The sequence below is a fragment of the Poecilia reticulata genome, linkage group LG16 (assembly GCF_000633615.1).
Source record: "Poecilia reticulata strain Guanapo linkage group LG16, Guppy_female_1.0+MT, whole genome shotgun sequence".
NCBI classification, from domain to species: domain Eukaryota; kingdom Metazoa; phylum Chordata; class Actinopteri; order Cyprinodontiformes; family Poeciliidae; genus Poecilia; species Poecilia reticulata.
In genome coordinates, this window is record NC_024346.1 from 5,284,329 (window position 1) to 5,303,934 (window position 19,606).

Below are 19,606 nucleotides of genomic sequence, written 5' to 3' on the forward strand. Positions count from 1 at the left end.
CACATATAGATATAAAATTCTTGGTAATAAAATCTCAAATTTAGTTATTTACAATTATGGCCTAAAAATTGTGTCCATATTCTGCAAAGTATATTTCTATCTAAAGTGTAAGAAAAAAAAACAGAAAAAATTGAAAATGCCCAGGGATTTTTACTGTAATTTAACAGTTTATCATGTTAAATTTACTTATATGTCTGTATGGTCAAATCTGTTATTTTTTTATATCTTTACTGTATATCTTGTCACACATTTTCAAACACTTTTCTTATTCAAAAAAAGAAACTTTCAGTATTTTTTGGAGTACTTCTCAATTTTTTATTTTTTTGTCACCCAAAAACATTTAAGTCTGTGTTTGTATATTAGATGTGTTAAATATATTGTAGTTATACTGCTAAAATATCATATTGTCACCTTCCTAAAAATAATGGCTTAAATCTTTTTTTCGTTTTTTTTTTTTTTTTGCAAAATGTGACGTTGGCACAAAAAACAAAAAAATACAGACCACTTTAATGGAGCTGACAATATGCTAAATACACTACTAACGTAATCTTAAGACAAACATCTTTTTTCAAAAACATTTTTACAACAATCATTTTCATGCAGCTGATAATTTAGCAGTCTGTTTTCTCCCGACTGGTCATTGTGGTAATAAATATATTGAAAGGTTCAGATATTTTATTGTGAATGCATTTTAATGAATCCAATATACTGACAAGCATTTTTCTATCTATCGATCTAACTGTATTTAGTCGTGTTAGTTCTTCAACAGAATAGTTTCATAAGTTGAAGTTTCCTCCTGTTAGCTATCTTATAGGCTAACATAGTAAATTATAATATTGAAAATCTGCTCATCAAGTCATTTCTGGAAACTATCTGCTTTTTAGAAACATTCTCTATTTTGATACCTGAATAAGTTTGTTTTTCAACCTTTGTTGCTGCTCTTAAAGTAATTTAACATGGAAACAAAAGCAAATTTGTAGGTAAAGTTAGTAGGAGGAAGTCTTTAAAAACACTCATTGCTGGAAGTGGGAAAAATATGAGAGTTTTTCCAGTACGATCCATATTAACACCAAAACATGATTCTTCTCTACCAAAACATGAACCTGTGATTCTCCTCTCTCCTCTTCAAAACTGTCCTTAGCATCTTGATAATCCAGTGTGGCACCAGACACAAATGTCAGGCTCTGTGTAATTAAACCATCAGGCGAGGAGCTCTTCCCACGCCGCCTTTGTTTCCCGCTGTGCAGCTCTTCTGCACGTGTTCCCAACCTGCTATTACCAGCTGTTTATCAGTCTCCATACGGGAAGGTAAATACTGTATTTCTGTGTCTGTAATGACCGTCTGTGATGCAGGAGCTGGAGCACATTATCTCCCAGATGATGCACGTAGCAGAGTACCTGGAATGGGACGTGACGGAGCTCAAACCAGTAAGAACGACGTTGTGCCAGGAAAATACATTAGAAAACATGTTTCACTTTAGAGGTATTCTGATAAAAACTGAGGCACTTCTGGAAAATGCATGCAAAATTTAGCATTTCTGTTATATTTGCAAGAATATAGCATTTCTTGCATACACTCACTGGAAGAAAAAAAATCCAGAATAAGAATATATTGTATTCTACAAAACAGGAACCACAATTACTGCTGTTTTCAATTAAATTAGTGTAATCAAAGGAACTTAATAATTTATACTTTAATTTTTTTAAGTTGATCAGTTACTCAGAACCTTAAATTAGCACCTTTTTCTATATCGATGGATAAATATGATAAAGGCGAAATATATATTAAGAACATTTTTACTGGAGGTGTGGAGCAAAAATGTAAATTATGAGTGTGACATGTAAGGTTTGTAGCTACTCTAAATCAAATAATGTGACTCAAAATATTACTATATTGTATCCTACAGAATTATATAAACACAAAATCATACCAAGTATTTTTATCTCGTTTCTAGTACCCTTGAAAGAGGACAAAACTAACTTTAAAGTAACTTTTCAGCAAGAAACATGAGCTTCTTTTAAGTAAATAATTCCTTCATATTGATGGAAAAGTCTTAGTTCCATTGGCAGATTATTTCACTTATAGCAAGACATTTTTTCCATGTTGTAAGTGAAATAATCTGGCAAAGGAACCAGGACATTTTCATCAATATCAAGGAAGTTTTCACTTAAAATAAGCTCCTATTTCTTACTAAAAAAGTTACTTCTAAGTTAGTTTTGTCTTATTTCAAGTTTACTTGGAACTGGATCAAAAATACTTGGTATGGTTTTGTGTTTTGCAGTGTATGCACCACAATTATGGTGTTTTCAATTAAATTAGTGTAACAAATGGATTTCAGTAAGGTATACTGTATTATCTTTTTAAAGTGTATCCGCTTGTTAAACCTTAGTCTGCACCACGTTAGTAAATTAATGCATGCCTGTCTGTGTCGTTGGATGAATATGAACTATTAAACATAGTTCTAGTGGCTGTGCCATAAGGTGTGGAGCAAATGTGTAAATTACAAGTGTGATGCTGTAACTGAACATCCAAACTGTTTTATGTCGCAGATCCTCCAGGAAATGATGCAGGAGATCGACTACGATCAGGACGGCACGGTGTCCCTGGGGGAGTGGATCCAAGGAGGCCTGACCACCATCCCGCTGCTGGTCCTGTTGGGCCTGGAGACGGTGAGGTCACACAGAAACCGCCTGCATCTGCCACTGAGAACATAATGAAACAAACCTGAAAGAAATCTGCAAAAGCAGGTTAAAAAAAAAAACACTTCTTGGTTACCAGGTGGAAGCTGATATTCAAACATACTGAAGTTTTGCTTAATTTTTTTAATTTTCTATCATTTTTTGTTTTCATTTGACATCAAAAAGGCGCTGAAGAGAAAATTAGCTCCTCGTTGTGTCATCAAACCTTTTAATTGTCAATCAGTGTTTAATTGTTGCTTTTAATTTATCGCCACAGTTACATCAGATATTCTGTTTGTTGCAAAATGTAAAAAAATAAAATAAACAGTGAAACGTTTGACACTGTTTTAAAAACACATTCATAAGACAATTATTTAACACTTTTCTTAAGAGCTTGTGTATATATAATGTCTTACACCTTACAAGTGTAAATTAGCTTTATTATCCTCACCTCTCCTCTTTGTTTAACCTCATTTCAGATCCGTCCTGCAAGGTGATTATGTTAATTACTCTAAATTTGACACATCCTTTCTCTAATTACATCATGTAAATAGTAGTAAGAAGGAGAATAAAGAAAATCAGTCTTAGGCATATGGTTCTGTTGTAGTAGCTTCGTGTTTGTGGTGTTTTAGTGGATTTTTCCACATCTTTATTACTCTTAATTTTTTTCCCCAGCAACATAATGGAGTGTATATTTATAGTTTACACTCTTCTTTTCTAGTTTCTCTCCAGATCAAATTTGATTTTCTGTGTCTGCCTACTTTCTGAACCTTCAGTTCTGCTCCATCATGCTGTAAAATATTAAATAATCATTGCTGAACCGTTCCAGGATGCCTGATGAAGTTTGAATTTGTTTCTTTCTTTAGTCTTCAATCTTTTTGGTGAAGAATTGCAAAGAAATTGACTGTTAAATAAGAAACAAGCCTATAAACTACATCAGGAGGTTTCACTGCTGTCTCAACGCTAAACTCTTTGAGTTAACTTTGTTTTTCTTCCACTTGTTCCTAACATTAAGACGGAAGATTCATCACAGTAGTGCAAAATTTGCACCCTGTAAAACATTTGAAGGTGGTTTAACTTGAAAATGAAAATCCACCTGCTGCCCTGAAAACACAACTTAAGTCACCAAGAAAAAAATTGTTTTATTTTTAATTCAGAACTTAAAAGTCATGAAGTCGATTTAACAAGAGACAAGTCATCTAAACCTTGCTTTTAAAGTTCATTAATCTTGAATTCTGAGTTTTAACTTAATTAATTTAAACCAAATAGTTATTTCACGTGGCTATTCTTCACCATTCTCCACAGTAAAAGACAGGTCCAGTTCTAGCTGGTGTTTTTTACTGAATCTTCTTTACTGGAGCTGAAACATTTAGGATCATTTGAGAATCTGCAGTATTCGAGGTAACAACTTGCTGCATGTGAGGTCATTTTCATGCTAAACAGATGATGGCTGCACACCTTTTTTCTCGTTTGAGTGATTGTCTGCTTGCCATTGCTTTATTAGCTAACCAGAAAAGCTTTTTATTGAATCTAAAAATAAGAAAAATTGCTCTAGAGAACAACTTTCTCATACGAACTCTGAGAGTGTAATTCTTATATCGTCCACTAGATGGCTGCATTTCTCCGTCCTCATATAAAGTCCCAACCAGCGCTGGTTTTCTGTTTATGAATGAATTAATGAATGAAACATTTCTAATAAATGAACTGAAACTGAATTCAGAGTTTCCTACAGAATCCTTCTCATTGTTCCTGTAACAAAAATAATAACATAATAATAATTCTTCACTGTCTTCCACTATAAGAAATACACATGGAAACGTATGAAGCTCCTACGGTTGTTGAAGATAAAGTATAAGTAATGGATGTTTCTGTTTAGAATGTGAAAGACGATGGGCAGCACGTGTGGAGGCTGAAGCACTTCAACAAACCCGCCTACTGTAACCTGTGTCTCAACATGCTAATTGGGCTGGGGAAGCAGGGACTCTGCTGCTCATGTGAGTCTGACACTCTGCATTTCATCTCTAAATACACAAACAATCATCCACTGTTTGTGTGCTATCGACATTTTTATTTGGTTTCTAATGAAACATCTGAAAACAGAATGTTTTAATGTAGTAGCTTATTCTCACGCTGATGTTTATTCAGAGGAGAAAGTTTATGTTTGGATTTTTATTTTTATTACATGAAATCATGCTTTCATTTTGTCAACATTTCTCAAGGTTGGATCAAATAGAGAGAAGGATTTCTGGATATTATAATCTGTTTGCAGAGTTCAGGATTCTTACGGATTCTCTCATCTGTTGAGGTTTCCTAATCATTTATGTACAGGAACTAAGGCTGCGTTCACACTGCAGCCTGAAGTGACCCAATTCCAATTTTTGTTTTGCCGTAATGCGACACGTATTTGATCTTTTCATGACAGTCTGAACAACACAGGCCAGATTTTTTTCAAATGCAACCCAGGCCACTTGGGTATCCGACCTGAATTTGAATGTCCGAGCTGAATGTCATTGATACTCTACAAATGTCACTGTTCTGCGTCCTGATATGCACAAGCAGGAAGAAAATCAACAATCATGACGGACTATAATGAGGATTAAGTTGTTAATATGCTGCTCCGGTCGGACAACTTCAAACGTGTAAGCTAAGCTCCACCGTTAGCCTCCATGTTTACTTCCACAAACTCTGAGCACTACTTCCTCTTTTTTATGTCGTTTGGCAAAACACTGAGCATGCTCTGCATCCATCCATCCATCCATTTTCTTACACCCTTGTCCCTTAATGGGGTCGGGAGGGTTGCTGGTGCCCATCTCCAGCTAACGTTCCGGGCGAGAGGCAGGGTCACCCTGGACAAGTCGCCAGTCTGTCGCAGGGCAACACAGAGACACACAGGACAAACAACCATGCACACACACTCACACCTAGGGACAATTTGGAGAGACCAATTAACCTGACAGTCATGTTTTTTTGGACTGTGGGAGGAAACCAGAGTACCCAGAGAAAACCTACGCATACACAGGGAGAACATGCAAACTCCATGCAGAAAGACCGGGGCCGGGAATCGAACCCAGAACGTTCTTGCTGCAAGGCAACAGCTCTACCAACTGCACCACTGTGCAGCCCGCATGTTCTGCATGTGTGACCTTATTGCGCCCTCTACTGCGCATGCGGGTCATTTTCAGGTCGTTTGTTCGCTGGAGATCACAAACAAGCCTCATATACACTGCTCAAAAAAATAAAGGGAACACTTAAACAACACAATATAACTCCAAGTAAATCAAACTTCTGTGAAATCAAACTKTCCACTTAGGAAGCAACACTGATTGACCCGACGAGGGYCCCCGTTGTCAATCAGTGTTGCTTCYTAAGTGGACAGTTTGATTTCACAGAAGTTTGATTTACTTGGAGTTATATTGTGTTGTTTAAGTGTTCTCTTTATTTTTTTGAGCAGTGTAATTGGAAGTGTGAACAACAACGCCAAAAAAATCAGATTAGATAAAAAATTGGATTTGGGTCACTTCAGGCTGCAGGTGAATGCAGTCTAAGGCGGTTGATTTTGATGCTCTGTTAGCCATTTATGTGCTGATTTAGCTGTTTGGATTGTTAAAATTCAGTATTTATTTGCAGAAAAATAAGGAAAGGTTGCAGAGCTTTCAGACCTCAAATTATGCAAAGAAAACAAGTTAATATTCGCTTAGAAACAACAATACTAATGTTTTAACTCAGGAAGAGTCCAGAAATCAATGTTTGTTGGAATAACCAGGAGGTTTTCCACCACCAGAGTGCAGCGGGCTCTTCATTTTTTCCATAGGTGTATATATTTTTATGGATCGTTTATTTTATTCTTTTATCAGTTTGCAAGTATACGGTCCATGAGCGCTGTGTGGCTCGCGCTCCGCTTTCTTGCATCAAAACATACGTGAAGTCCAAGAAAAACACTGAGGTGAGTCTTGACAACGATCTTCTGCTACAACAAATATTACTGTTATTAAGCATTACTTATTACCAGGATAATATTTGGACTCTAAAACACACACATCATCACTCGTTTGGCCTCTTGTCTTCCTTTTCTCTCCTTTATGTCTCGTTTCCTCCTGATTGTTTTCTTTCCTTTCTGCTTTCTTTAATTGCCGTGTCACTTCTACCTTTGTATACATCTTGTTTTTCTGCACCGCGTTTCTTTTTCTCGCTGCTTTTCCACCCAGTATGCCGTCTCTCCTCCTCTCTGCAGGTAATGCATCATTTCTGGGTGGAGGGGAACTGCCCCACCAAGTGTGACAAGTGTCACAAAACCATTAAGTGTTACCAGGGCCTGACTGGGCTCCACTGTGTGTGGTGTCAAATCACGGTAAGCCACCCCTCGCTGAGAGGCAGCCACCTCCTCATTATATTCCCACTGCTTCTTGTTGTTTAGGCTTTCATTTTGGCACCTCTGATACCTCACAAGTCATTTCACCAATTTACACTCAGAAACACTTGTTTTGCAGCTCTAAGATAATAGAAAATAAGACGAAGATGGCGACGTGTGCATTTGCAAATAAACCCTGAAAACGTAGCTGAAATATTTATTTCTGTTGCCACTAGTTTGAGGTTGTTAATAATAGCTTCCACCTCCTCCAGCTCCATAACAAGTGTGCTTCCCACGTCAAACCTGAGTGTGACTGCGGACCCCTGAAGGATCACATCCTGCCCCCAAACTCAATCTGCCCCGTCGTCCTGGTAAGACTTCGCTTGTTCTGGTCAGCGGGCCTCGAGGCGCAGAGAGCCTTCGAGACCTGATGATCCAATCATCAGGCCCGAGTTCTCCTACTGTGCTTCGAAGTGGCAGCAATTTATTTTTTAGAACTTTATTCTGAAAATTGCACAAGTGTGTTTGAAGGGGATAAAAGTGAGCCGCCATAACGCAACTTTCTTTCTAATCAGCTGCAGATTTTTATTTTATTTTGGGGGAAAAATAGTTATTCTTTCAACTTTAAATTGGTATAGAATAGAATAGAATAGAATAGACTTTATTGATCCCCAAGGGGAAATTGCTTATTCGTTGACAAGCTACTCCTTACGGTGTTAAATAGTAATAATACAAATATAACCATAAGAGATAAACTTTGTAAAATATACAGATATACCCAAGAGTGATGTAAGTAATTCAATATGATGGAATATAAATAATAAATAGATAAATAAAAGTTAAATAAAAATTAATAAATAAATAAATTTAATTAATCTGTACTAGATTCACAAAGCCAATTGTTCTAAATTCATACAGATTCAACTACAGCAGCAAGAAGTAATTTGACAATAATTTGAATAGAATAAAATATAATACTTTATTGACCTCCAAGGGAAAATTGCCTGTATGCTGACAGCTACTCCATCCAAAGTGTTGAATATTGGTAAATACAAATATAATATTTTTGATATCAGGCTGCAGTTGCCTTTATTGCCACAAGCACAGATGTGACTAACATTAAGAAAATGTATTTGATTGGCAATTATCTGCCAATATATCTGTGACTCCTTATTGAGGAAAGTATTAAGCCCAACTTCTTTGACCTCTGTGGCTATTTTTTATTTTATTTTTTTTATTGAATTCAGGTCTGTTTTTATCCATTGATCTGCACCAATATTACCACCAGCTTTCAGCAGGGGGTATTTTTTCTGTGGGTATTTTTTCTGTGTGATCTTACATAAATTACTATGGTTTTCGAGCATTGTGTCAGAATTTTTCAGAAATATTCTGACTTTTCTTCTCAGAATTCTCACTTTAATCTTGCAAGATGAAACGTTAGTATTCTGAGACAAAAATCCAGATTTTGAAAATGTTTTTTGTTTTTTAGTGGTCTTAATCCTCTTCCACATCATTGTGTTAAACTCCTTGGAAAGAAAATTTAAAACAGCAGGTCAGAGTTCAAAGAAAGATGGACGTCACAACTGGCCAGAAAAAGTGTAATTGAAAGCCCAGGAATTAAAACCGTGACATAAACGTAAACGTATAACTACAATCTGACTCTTGCATCTTGCATTTTTCTGATATCTGGATCTTGTTTTGTGCTGCTGTTTGGAGTCGAACCTCGAACCATTTTGTTATGTCACTTCAGGAACGGCAGTCCACTCTGAGGAAGGACTCGCGGTCCAGTCAGTCGAGTCGAGGAAAGATGCAGAGAGCGAACTCGGTCACAGTGGACGGCCAAGGACTGCAGGTTAGCTTCACACCGGACAAATGTCTTGGCTTTTACTGACATTTCAATACATAAGTATGCATCTTTACTCAGGTATCTGATAAAAGTAAAGAGTGTAAAACAGATGACGTCTTTATAACCAACCATATGTCACCCAAACTCATCTGAACTTCTGATCCAGGCAAAGTTTTAAATCAGTTAGTTTGAGAAGCTACAGGTGGTGTAAAGACAACGATCTCGCCTCTCATTATCAGCATATCAGGCCAGTTTCCTGTTGAATCTTAAGATTTGATGTGAGCCTCTGCAGTTGGTGAACACCGCCAGTCCTGCTGGTAATCAGCATCATCCATAATCAACATCCTGATCCTCTGCCAGCACGCCGCCGATGGAAAACCTGCCGCCGTCTGCGGCGAGCGCTCGCCTGCACACGGCTTTAGGAGAGAGAAATACGATGAATCAAATCCCGGCCACATCCATCTCTGCCTTTCGCTGGCTAACCAGCGTAATAATCAAGATTATTATTTATAATTACAGGAAGTAATGGATCACTCTGGACGGGACAGGGAGCTCATTAATTCACCCTCGGCCTGCTGGGATAGCAGACAGGGGGAGTTAAGTGCTTCATCTGTGTCAGGCAGAGCGCTGGGCGAGTTGTTGCAGGACAGTTCAAACGGGGCGCGGGCCTGAGGCTCAAACCGGGTCCAGAACCTCAGGCAAACTGGGAGATTATGTCTGATCATATATTTGACACAAGGTATCGTCACATTATACCCACAACCTCTCACCTATGACCTGTTGTACTTGATCGGGTCTATAGATCAGGGGTGTCATTTTCGTTGTGGCCCAAATCAAGATCATGAATGCTGTTAAAGGGCCGGTTGTGCCAGAATGTATTGATAAAACCTGTTCACAAACTTTTGAACAACAGCACCGAGACTTAGAAACACAGCAGAGAGCAGATCGATTCTAAAATTATTTCCCAAACTCTGAATAAATGAAAGAATTTCAGCCATCATACAAAAATAGAGTATTGCACAAGTAGAAACCTACCAAGTCATATGCATCCACCTGAACTGACAGACTGGACAACCAGGAGGTCCATGGTAACTCTGGAGGAGCTGCAGAGATTCACAACTTCTGCCTGTTACCCAGAATCCACCATTTCCAGGATGAAATGGTGTGAAAAATCTGCAAGAGGCTGACAGGAACTCTTATAGGTTTTTATGTCCTTTTAATACTGTAGCAATAAAATACGGTAATGTTTGTGGCTCTAATTTAGGGTCATAGTTTCTCCATTTTCAAAATGTTTATATTCAAGTTCATTCTTTTAAGCTTAACCTAAAACCCATTGACAACTTTTTAAAACATCCTTCTCTTTTAAATGGGCCGTATAAATAAAATTTCAAGGGAAAAGTTTAGGTTTCCACTTAGAAGACTATAGAGCGCTCCTGTTCCCGGCCTGGACCGGTTCACAGGAAATCTGTGCAGATGGCAGGCAGGCAGTGCAGCGCTTGGAAGTGCCATATATACTTGATAAAATGTCTGAGGGATACGGCTTGAAAGTGAATTCCTGTGATGCATCCTGCAGTCTCCAAACACCGAGGCTTTGTTTTGACATCTTCCACACAGATCACAACAATAGAGGGCACTCATCCTCTGCTGGTGTTTGTCAATCCGAAGAGCGGGGGCAAGCAGGGGGAGAGGTAAGTACACAACCTGTCTCAACATGCTACAAGGGGCCTCTGAAGCCCCGCTCCGCAGCTACAGAGGGGAGGAAGCAGCATGGCCGCTGGGCTGACGGCTGCTTTTTGACTTAGTCAAATAAAAACACAATCTGATTTACCTAAAGCGCTGGCCGCCTTGGAGAGAAACTCCTCTCACTGCCGGCTTCAGTCCCTTTCTGTAACCCAAGGCTAATTGGGTTATTACTGAAACATATTCATTCACTTCTTATTATGCCGGCCCTCATCTGTTTAAATTATGAGATCAAAATATGACTTCAGCCAGTTGATATAATGAAATTGAAATTAAAATGAATTAGTCTTTCTAATGGTTTCTCCTCAAGGAGACTTCAGACATTTTTCCGCCTTGCTGTCCAGTCCGCTGGCGTGTCGGTCTGATCGGAGACGGCTCTGTGTTTCCCCCCATTCACCAAGTCAGCATGTGACAGAGTCAGCTATTATACTTTCACTCACTGCTTTGTTTCCTGACTTTTTTTCTTTTTCTATTAGGATTTATAGAAAGTTCCAGTATCTCCTGAACCCGAGACAAGTGTACAACCTGGCCAAGAATGGACCAATGCCGGGGTACGTTGGAAAAAACCTTATGCTAAATCAGTTAGCGTTGATATTCATTTCCATTTTGGAAAAAGAAGCCATTGTGGGACTTACTCTGAAGTTAATGCTACTGCAGATTTTAATTGCTATTGGTTGGTGTTTGCAAAGCAACCAATCCAGGAGCGCCATTACTGTTTTGACACTGATTGGCTACAACCCCAACAGAGAGATAAGAAGATGGTGGATGTTAGCTTATGATGTACTGCTAAGATGATTTTCTCTGTGTGTATTAACGGATATTAAGGTATATTTGATGTTACAACTAACAAAGTAGGCAGATATAGGTGGATTTTACACTGCAAGAGCACAAAATCTGAAGTATTTTAGGTCTAGATTCTTATCAAAATGTCTTGGTACACTTGAAATATGACAAACTAGCTTGTAAGTAACTTTAAGCAAGATGTTAGAGCTGGACTTAAGTCAACAGTAATATTGATAAAAAAGAATTGGTTCCATTGGCATATTGTTTGATTTAACAAGACATTCTCCTCATGTTATAAGTTAAATAATCTGCCAGCATTTTTCATCAATATTAATGAATTACTGACTTAGAACAAGTTTTCATATCTTGCTAGTATCCTGTCTTATTTCCAGCATACTAAGATGTCTGCACTACAAACTTGGTAACATTTTGTGTTTTTGCAGTATTGTCCTTAAATGTAGATGCAAATACCATTTTAATATTATGAATTACTTTAAAATGGTCTCAAAACAACAATATTAACATTTATTGCAATAACTTCTGGGATAATTTATCGTCCAGCCTGTTATCCTGACAGGCCTAACTAATTATATTTTGAGAAATGACACATTTTAAAAATATATATTTGTAATCTTAACAGAAATGGATTGCAATTAAATAAAAAAAAAGCTAAGACAATCCATTTGTCATTCTGTTTACTCTCTGTTGTTGCTCACACATAATGATCCCATCACATGCAAGAGAGGCCTTTAGCATTACAGCCTCCACTTTCTCCTCCCTCACACATCACACACCCAAATGAGGTGAGTTCACATATAACACATCCTGGAGACGGCCGCACCGAGCCGGATCCGCAGACAAGTAGCGGCTCTGTATGCATAAGGCTATATGAGAGCTCATGACACAAATGACTGACGGATGCAGAGTGGGTGAAGCTCTTGCCACACAACATGTGATCACGCATGCAGACAAGCAGCTCGCCGCAGCCCGGCGGTGTGGACGGCGCCGGGTCCCCTACAGTTCATGGTTGTGATTAAGAAAATGAATGGATCATTTACATGCAAGAGGCTCCTTCAGTTTGCCGCCTGCGTCCAGCAGCGTTCGGGACACGCAGGAATTTCTCGCCGCCGTGCTGCCACGTTGTTTGGCTTTGATTAGACCTGAAAAACAGCATCTTTTAGACTTATAAAAAATAAATAAACAGCAGCACACCGCTGCTTAAAAAAAAAGGATCCAAGAGGTTTGAACTGCATGTATGAGAAGACAGCCGAGAAGACAGCAGTTTCATTTTGTTCATTTTCCTCTGATGAGAACCAAAAACATCATCTGGTTCTGGATGCAGGGATCCTGACAGCATACGCGATGACCTTCCCCAGTTATAACCTAGTTAATATTTTGCCAAGTGAACTCACCGCAGCTCACATTAGCAGGGTGAGCAGTCACCATCGGACACTGCAGGCCCAGGCAGCCGCGTACACTGCTGTCAATTAGCTGCCTCTCTAATCAAATTATAGCAAATTAAGTGTTTGTTTCTTGGTATTTAAATATCCCCAAAGTTGCCTTTCATGTTCACGGCCGTCTGTTTTTGTGTCTAATGTGGTTTGCGGCCCCAGTTGGAGAGTAATTGAGCGAGTCATTTACCCGCCATACGAGGCAGCGAGGCTGGCTCATTCAGTTAGGGCTTTGTTATTGTGAAGGAACGGAGGAAGTTGGACTGAACATTGCCTGTCATGATCCAATTAGTCCCTGAACAGACAGTGTACCTCACTGAATGAATAATATCAATGCGACATGTGTTTTCTTTTTTTCCCCTTTTTTTTGTGAGATTACATTCAGTTTACAGTAAAGTAACATGCTATTTTTAAAAAAAATATGTTGTTTAACCTCTCAAATACAAGAAACTGTAAGAAAAACTAAGATATTAAGAGGAGAAATCTTAGGAATTTTGAATCATTCTTTAATGTAAAAAAAAATTGCTTTCCCACTAATCACCAAAATAAAGATTAGGTTCAGTTTACCACTTTGTCTTCTAAAAATTAGAGGACAATTTTTTAGAGTCCTCTAAAAAAATAGAGGACAACTTTTTTTTTTAGAGGGCAATATAAATTTCTGTTTCAAAACATTAACTTTTATCATTGCAGTTTGAACTTCTTCCGAGATGTTCCTGATTTTAAAGTCTTGACCTGCGGGGGAGACGGCACTGTGGGCTGGATCCTGGACTTTATTGGTACAAATTGCTTCTTTTCAAATATTTTGTTGAAAATCCACATAACATTTTCTTCCAAGCATTGTCTGTGATTTGGAGGAACACAAGAAATATTGGTAAATTGTCATAGGGGAAAAGGAATGCTTGATCTTTAAATATGTTATTGTTCAAAAGTTGACCTGATACTCATTTTTCCGTTTCACGTTGTGCTTGTGTAGTGCTCCAAATGTAGTTGTACATTTTAAAACAATTTTGAGCTTTGGACCCTATTTTTCACAGTGTAAGTGTATATTTAACTGCTGTGGACACCGGTAACTAGAAAAGTTAGTTGCTCTGACCGTAAAGCACTTTTCAATAAACATTATGATATTTAGCCGAAGAATGCTAACTGCTAAATTCTAGCGCTAGGCTAAAGTGCTAGCTTCTATTCAGATTTGATTTGTCCCCGAAAGACTACTACCGTCAAGCACCAATTTAGTTTCGACGTAATTTATATGTCATGTAATTCGCTTAGATGTTGTATTTATCTTTACATCTTGTTCTGTACAGGCAATGTTTTATTTTGTCCCTGCATGGTTCTTATTTGAAATAAAGTTATTGGTGAAAAAAGTGCACGTAAAGAGCGGAAGCGGAACTGCTGCGTGAACATTCTTCGCCTCCTTCAAAATAAGAGCATGAATATAGAATTCTTACCAGAATTTTTTCAGAAAAATTTTAGTAACATGTAAATGTTCAAGTACAGCACACACACTGTATGGTTTTTCTTTCTAACTTTGTAATTTTGTGTTTTTACTACTTAAACTTTAAGCAAATAAACTTGATTGATTAAGAAAACACTTGACGGCAATTATTCACAATGAAAATAATGCACTTTATACTTGAATTTGCCTTACATTTCTATAAGAATGTTAGTAACCTATGAAATAATAGCACAACAAATGTCAATTTCCTTTATTATACACATTTAATTTGTTTTTATTGGTTTTTGGAGTCTCCATCATTCCTGTTGCTCAGCCTTCAATGGTAAAGCATCATTTATTGGTCGTATATAAACACCTTGAACGAGCTCTGTGCTGTCAGTGGTGGCCAAATAGGATGATTACGTGAGAGAGGGAAAACAACATATTAGTCATCATTTAGAAAAAAAAATCTCTCCTCTGTTTGGACTTGAAGGTGTGTTACTTCTTCATTCTCTCTAAAAATTGCCTCAATTTTTTTTTATCAATCAAAACAATGGTAGGTAATAACCGTCAGGCAAAATGTGGTTTTTGAAATTGGCTGCACAACTGAAAGCCCATATTGACTTGTTTTTACAAGCAAAGGTGCAAAATGGATTTGATTTGTTCGTTGCAAGTTTGTGTTGTGAATTTGCCCTCTGGGTTTGACCCCTTGTTTGACACACTGTTGTGATTTTTGTCCCACTGCTCCAGATAAGGCCAACCTGGACAGGAACCCCCCTGTATGTATACTTCCTCTTGGCACGGGCAATGACTTGGCGAGATGTCTGCGATGGGGAGGAGGTACTGGATACATATCAGGGAATAATTCACTTTGGTTTCACCTAATGCACTTTTTTAAATAGAGGAGAGATTTGTATTCTTGTTTTATCATATAAGGATGCTAGGAAAAACAGGTTCAGAGATTGGGAAATACAAAAAAAACCTAATGGAGTTAAAACTTTCTGTCATGCACTGATCAGTCATAACCTGATAATTATAGATGTGTTTTGTTGATTTAAGCAGAAATGTCACTTAAAAATTTAATTATCACTTCAACAATTATCTTGTATGAATATTTTAAATCAGTTCTGCAGTTTGTTAATTAAAAATGTGAGTGTTTATGAGGGAGATGCTTGTTAGTCCCTCATACACAGTGGTCCCCAAACTACGGCCCGCCTCCACATTTGGTCCGGCCCCCTGAACAATACCAGAGAGCATTCAGATTTTTTTTCATATATTGTATTTTCCGGTTTATATGTGGATTTTTCTTCAACCACCAGGGGGCTCTTTAGCAGGAAGTGTGTCCTGTAAACTGTGGGTGTTTTGTTTTGCATGACGCATTTTATGTTATGTTATTTAATCAGTACGGTTGTTAGCGGTAGAGCAGATGAACACACGTGTTTGTTATGAACGCCGCATTCCAGGTCGAATTCTTCGAAGCGATGCCTGTAAGTAGCAGCTTATACTTCAAAACGAGCCTTTATGTTAACATATGAGGAATTCATATGTTAAAGTTACTTTCCCACAATGGAATTTATACTAGTCAGTCCCAGTGACCATTTCACTAACGGTTTTTGCCCATGTGCTTTCTGGGTAAAATTCAATCGAGAAACGCCCCCCGTGTCAACAATTTCCGGCAGTGCAGGTGATAAACGTGTAACACGTTTTCTGTTACAAACTGACTCCGGCCCCCCACCAGAGAAGGGAAAAGTTATGTGGCCCTCACAGGGAAAAGTTTGGGGACCACTGCTCATACATGAAGCACTTTGTTTTAGTCATGTACTTTGGAAGTTTTCACATTTTCTCACATTAAAGTCACATTTTAATGTATTTTATCTAGTTTTTATTTAATAGAGAAACACAAAGTAGTGCAAAAATCTGAACCGGAATTAAACAGATTTTTTTTTTTTATTCCATAATTTGTACAAATAAAAATGTAAAAAGTGTGGCAACTATTTGTATTCTGCCGTCTGTGCCAATACTTTTTTTTACTGTAACCACAGTGGTGAGTCTCATACAGCCTTGTGCTTATAGAGACTTTATTTATTTATTTATTTATTTATTTATTTATTTATTTATTTATTTATTGCATCAGTTTTTAAGTCTTGGACTTTGACTGGGCCATTCTGATGCCATTCAGTTGCATTGCTGACTGTATATTTAGGACAGTAACCTTCTTTAACATGGTCTGCATATTTGTACCTTTCCTATCTGCTGTGTTCCTTAGTGTTTGTTCTCTAATTTTTTCTAACAAACCTCTAAAGCCAACACAGAACAGCTGGACTAAATTACAGAGAGTGTTTTTATTTCTGAAGACAGTTAACTGCACTTGATTTTGTTTAGCTGCATCTGATAAAAGGAGGTTAAATACAAATGGGCAGAAAATCTGTCCGAGTTATTTTTGTTAAAAGTTGTCTTTTGTTCTTCCATTTCACATTTATGCACTACTATAAGATGCTCTTTCTTTCACATAAGATCCTGATAAAATGCATCCATTACATGTGAAAATGTTCCTTTACCTGTTTTAATCTCTCACCTGTCTTGTGCTTCTCTGAGGCTATGAGGGCGAAAACCTCCTGAAGATCCTTCGGGACATTGAGAACAGCACAGAGGTGATGCTGGATCGCTGGAAGATCGATGTGACATCTGCTGACAAGGAGGAGCGAGGGGACCCGGTGCCTTACAGCATTATGAACAACTACTTCTCCATAGGAGTGGTGAGTCTTGACACTCAGACGGTACATACGTTTTATTTTAACAACTTCTACAAAAAAAGATTAAGATGAAAATCATATGATCAGCAGTTTTTGATTGAGATTAATTTAGTTTTTGACAGGTGAGAATGAAAAGTGATGCTGGATGAAAAAGAAATAATTGAGCTCCTAAAAATTTGTGTCAGACCTGAAGAAATGTTTTAGACTTGGAAGTTGTTCATATTTACACTAAAACCTGTGTTTTTCATAGGAGTTTGGGACCACAGCTTTATGTGTATCAAATCAAATTGAATTTTATTTGTGCAGCACATCTCAGTAACAAGGAAGGTCAAAGTGCTTTACATCACAAAAACACAAAAATCAACAATTGAAACGTTACATTTTCCAAGTGTCATCATTATACATCGAAATGTTGGTCAGTGTTTTCATTTATTATGGTTCAAAAGCCACTATAATCAGGTGTTATAGTGTTTCAGCTGTTTTTCAGTTTCTTGAAGTTTGTTCCAGATTTTTGGTGCATAGAAGCTGAATGCTGCTTCTCCATGTTTGGTTCTGGATCTGGATGCAGAGCAGAACCAAAAGACATGAAAGGTCTAGAAGGTTGATACAATAACAGTGGATCTTTAAAAGGGAAGCACCAATTTACCGGTGCCGATTTCCTTAATTTTGAGAGATCGGTGATCAGCTGATACTTGAAGCTGATCTTATCTCCCTCTGCAAAAGCCTGAAAATCAACCGCTGTCCTCTTCTGCGCTGCTGTGAGAGAAGTTTTACTGACAGACGAGGTCATGACTGCACATTTGCAGTCACCCCACTCTTACCAATTCAGCAACTTTTTTGCTATAATTAGAAACATGTAAGAAATTCAAAAATTGGTATCAGCCAAAATCGAAATCAGCAGGTCAGGCTTTTTAAAGATCGGTTATTGGCGACATACCAAAAAACTGCGATCGGTGCACGCCTAATATTTGTGGTGCTAAGCTGTTTGGTGATTTCTAAACTAAAAACAGTATTTTAAAGTCTGTTCTCTGAGCTACAGGGAGCCAGTGTAAGAACTTTAGAACTGGGGTGATGTGCTCTAACTTCCTGGTTTAGCTAAAATTAGCAAATATCAGCTTTTCAAGACTGATTCCTATAATTTTATTGCACATCTTTAGGATGATGTGACATTTTTTATATCTGAGAGAGACTAAAAAATGTCAGTATCACTTATAATTAGGGATGTTTAGAAAAATGCAATCATTTCAACAACAATCAAGGTAATAAAAACACATTAGTTTGTAAAACAGTAAAACATTGAGAATTAGTTTTTGCTAAATATAAAGTCCAACAAGGCCTTTATAGACATCTTATAGGTGAAAGGTCAAGGTATGTGTGTGCGTGTGTGTGCGTGTGTGTGTGCGTGCATGTGTGTGTGTTTGTGTGTGTGCATGCGTGTGCGTGCGTGTGTGCGTGTGTGTGCGTGTGCGTGTGTGTGTGTGTGTGCGCTTGCTCCGCAGAAGTGTAACCGAAGCAGACATTAGTAAAGTAAAAAATAAAACTGCCTCCATCAATATTTGCATCTGCTATTAAAGGTAGAATTTAAAAAGTAATACATCGCAGCGCACACACAGCAACAGCATAATCATTTAATTTATTTGTTTTGAGCACATCGTGGTTAGGCCTTTATTGAGATGTGCTCAAGCTGTAACCACCTCTGATCGATAAATAAGCCTTGTTTTGCATCTGCGTGGGGTTACGGAGCCGTCGGCACCTCCTCTGTCCATCTCTGGGATAATGACTCTGATTTCACGTAGCTCATGTTAGCCATTACCCATAAATGTCAGGGGGAAATATGGTAATTGACATTTGCAGGTGTCTGAATGGATCCACTGGGGGTTGTGAGATTTGTACGGACTGTGGCAGGGACATAAGTGATGCATGGCCTCACAAATGTTAGTTGAATAACACCTCCATCCCAGGCCCACTAATGACCGTGTTTGAGGATAATAAAGGACAGGTCTAGTTAACATTGTGATAGAGGAGACCAACGGCTCCAATCTGTCTTAGGAAGAAAACATATGGTGGTGTCTGCAGGGGGGAAGTGTTTACAGCATTTTCTGAGGTTTTATTGCAATAATTTCCTCCTGTAAATGCCAAAAGTTACTCATTTCTGACTGCACTTTACAGTGAATGGTTGACATGAATGAAAAAGGTGGTTCAGCTGGAGAAGAGAAAGGGCATCAAGCCAAACTACAGATGGAAAATATTAGATTTAAACATTTTTAACATTAGAAAATACATGCCATAATACAGAGGTTCCCAAACTGTGGGGCGCGCCCCCTGGGGGGGTGCCGTGCCTTTGCAAGGCGGGCCCAGGAAGTGGTATGGATGAATGGAAACAGAAAATATTTGGAAACTATTGGGGAGCCCAGGAGAAAAAGTTAGGGAACCACTGCCGTAACGGATCATACAAAACACTGTAAGTTCTTTTAAAACAATATTTCTCAAACTTTTTCAGGCTGAGGTCCACTTAACCCATTTAACAAAAACTCACATACCATCTGACATTGCCCCTCAATAACACAACAT

General features: G+C 38.0%; 1 protein-coding gene across 4 annotated transcripts in view; it reads left to right on the forward strand.

Moving 5' to 3' along the window:
• The window catches only part of dgkb (diacylglycerol kinase, beta), a 71,166-nt gene that overhangs the window by 19,243 nt on the left and 32,317 nt on the right, over positions 1–19,606 (forward strand). For all 4 annotated transcript variants that reach the window (XM_017309705.1, XM_008430939.2, XM_008430941.2 and 1 more), the window contains 12 exons: positions 1,354–1,428; positions 2,551–2,670; positions 4,556–4,673; positions 6,534–6,622; positions 6,911–7,027; positions 7,300–7,398; positions 8,778–8,879; positions 10,488–10,561; positions 11,090–11,164; positions 13,538–13,623; positions 15,033–15,122; positions 16,878–17,038. In XM_017309705.1, coding sequence (XP_017165194.1) covers positions 1,354–1,428; positions 2,551–2,670; positions 4,556–4,673; positions 6,534–6,622; positions 6,911–7,027; positions 7,300–7,398; positions 8,778–8,879; positions 10,488–10,561; positions 11,090–11,164; positions 13,538–13,623; positions 15,033–15,122; positions 16,878–17,038 — 1,206 coding nt within the window. The remainder of the gene's footprint in view (positions 1–1,353; positions 1,429–2,550; positions 2,671–4,555; positions 4,674–6,533; positions 6,623–6,910; positions 7,028–7,299; positions 7,399–8,777; positions 8,880–10,487; positions 10,562–11,089; positions 11,165–13,537; positions 13,624–15,032; positions 15,123–16,877; positions 17,039–19,606) is intronic.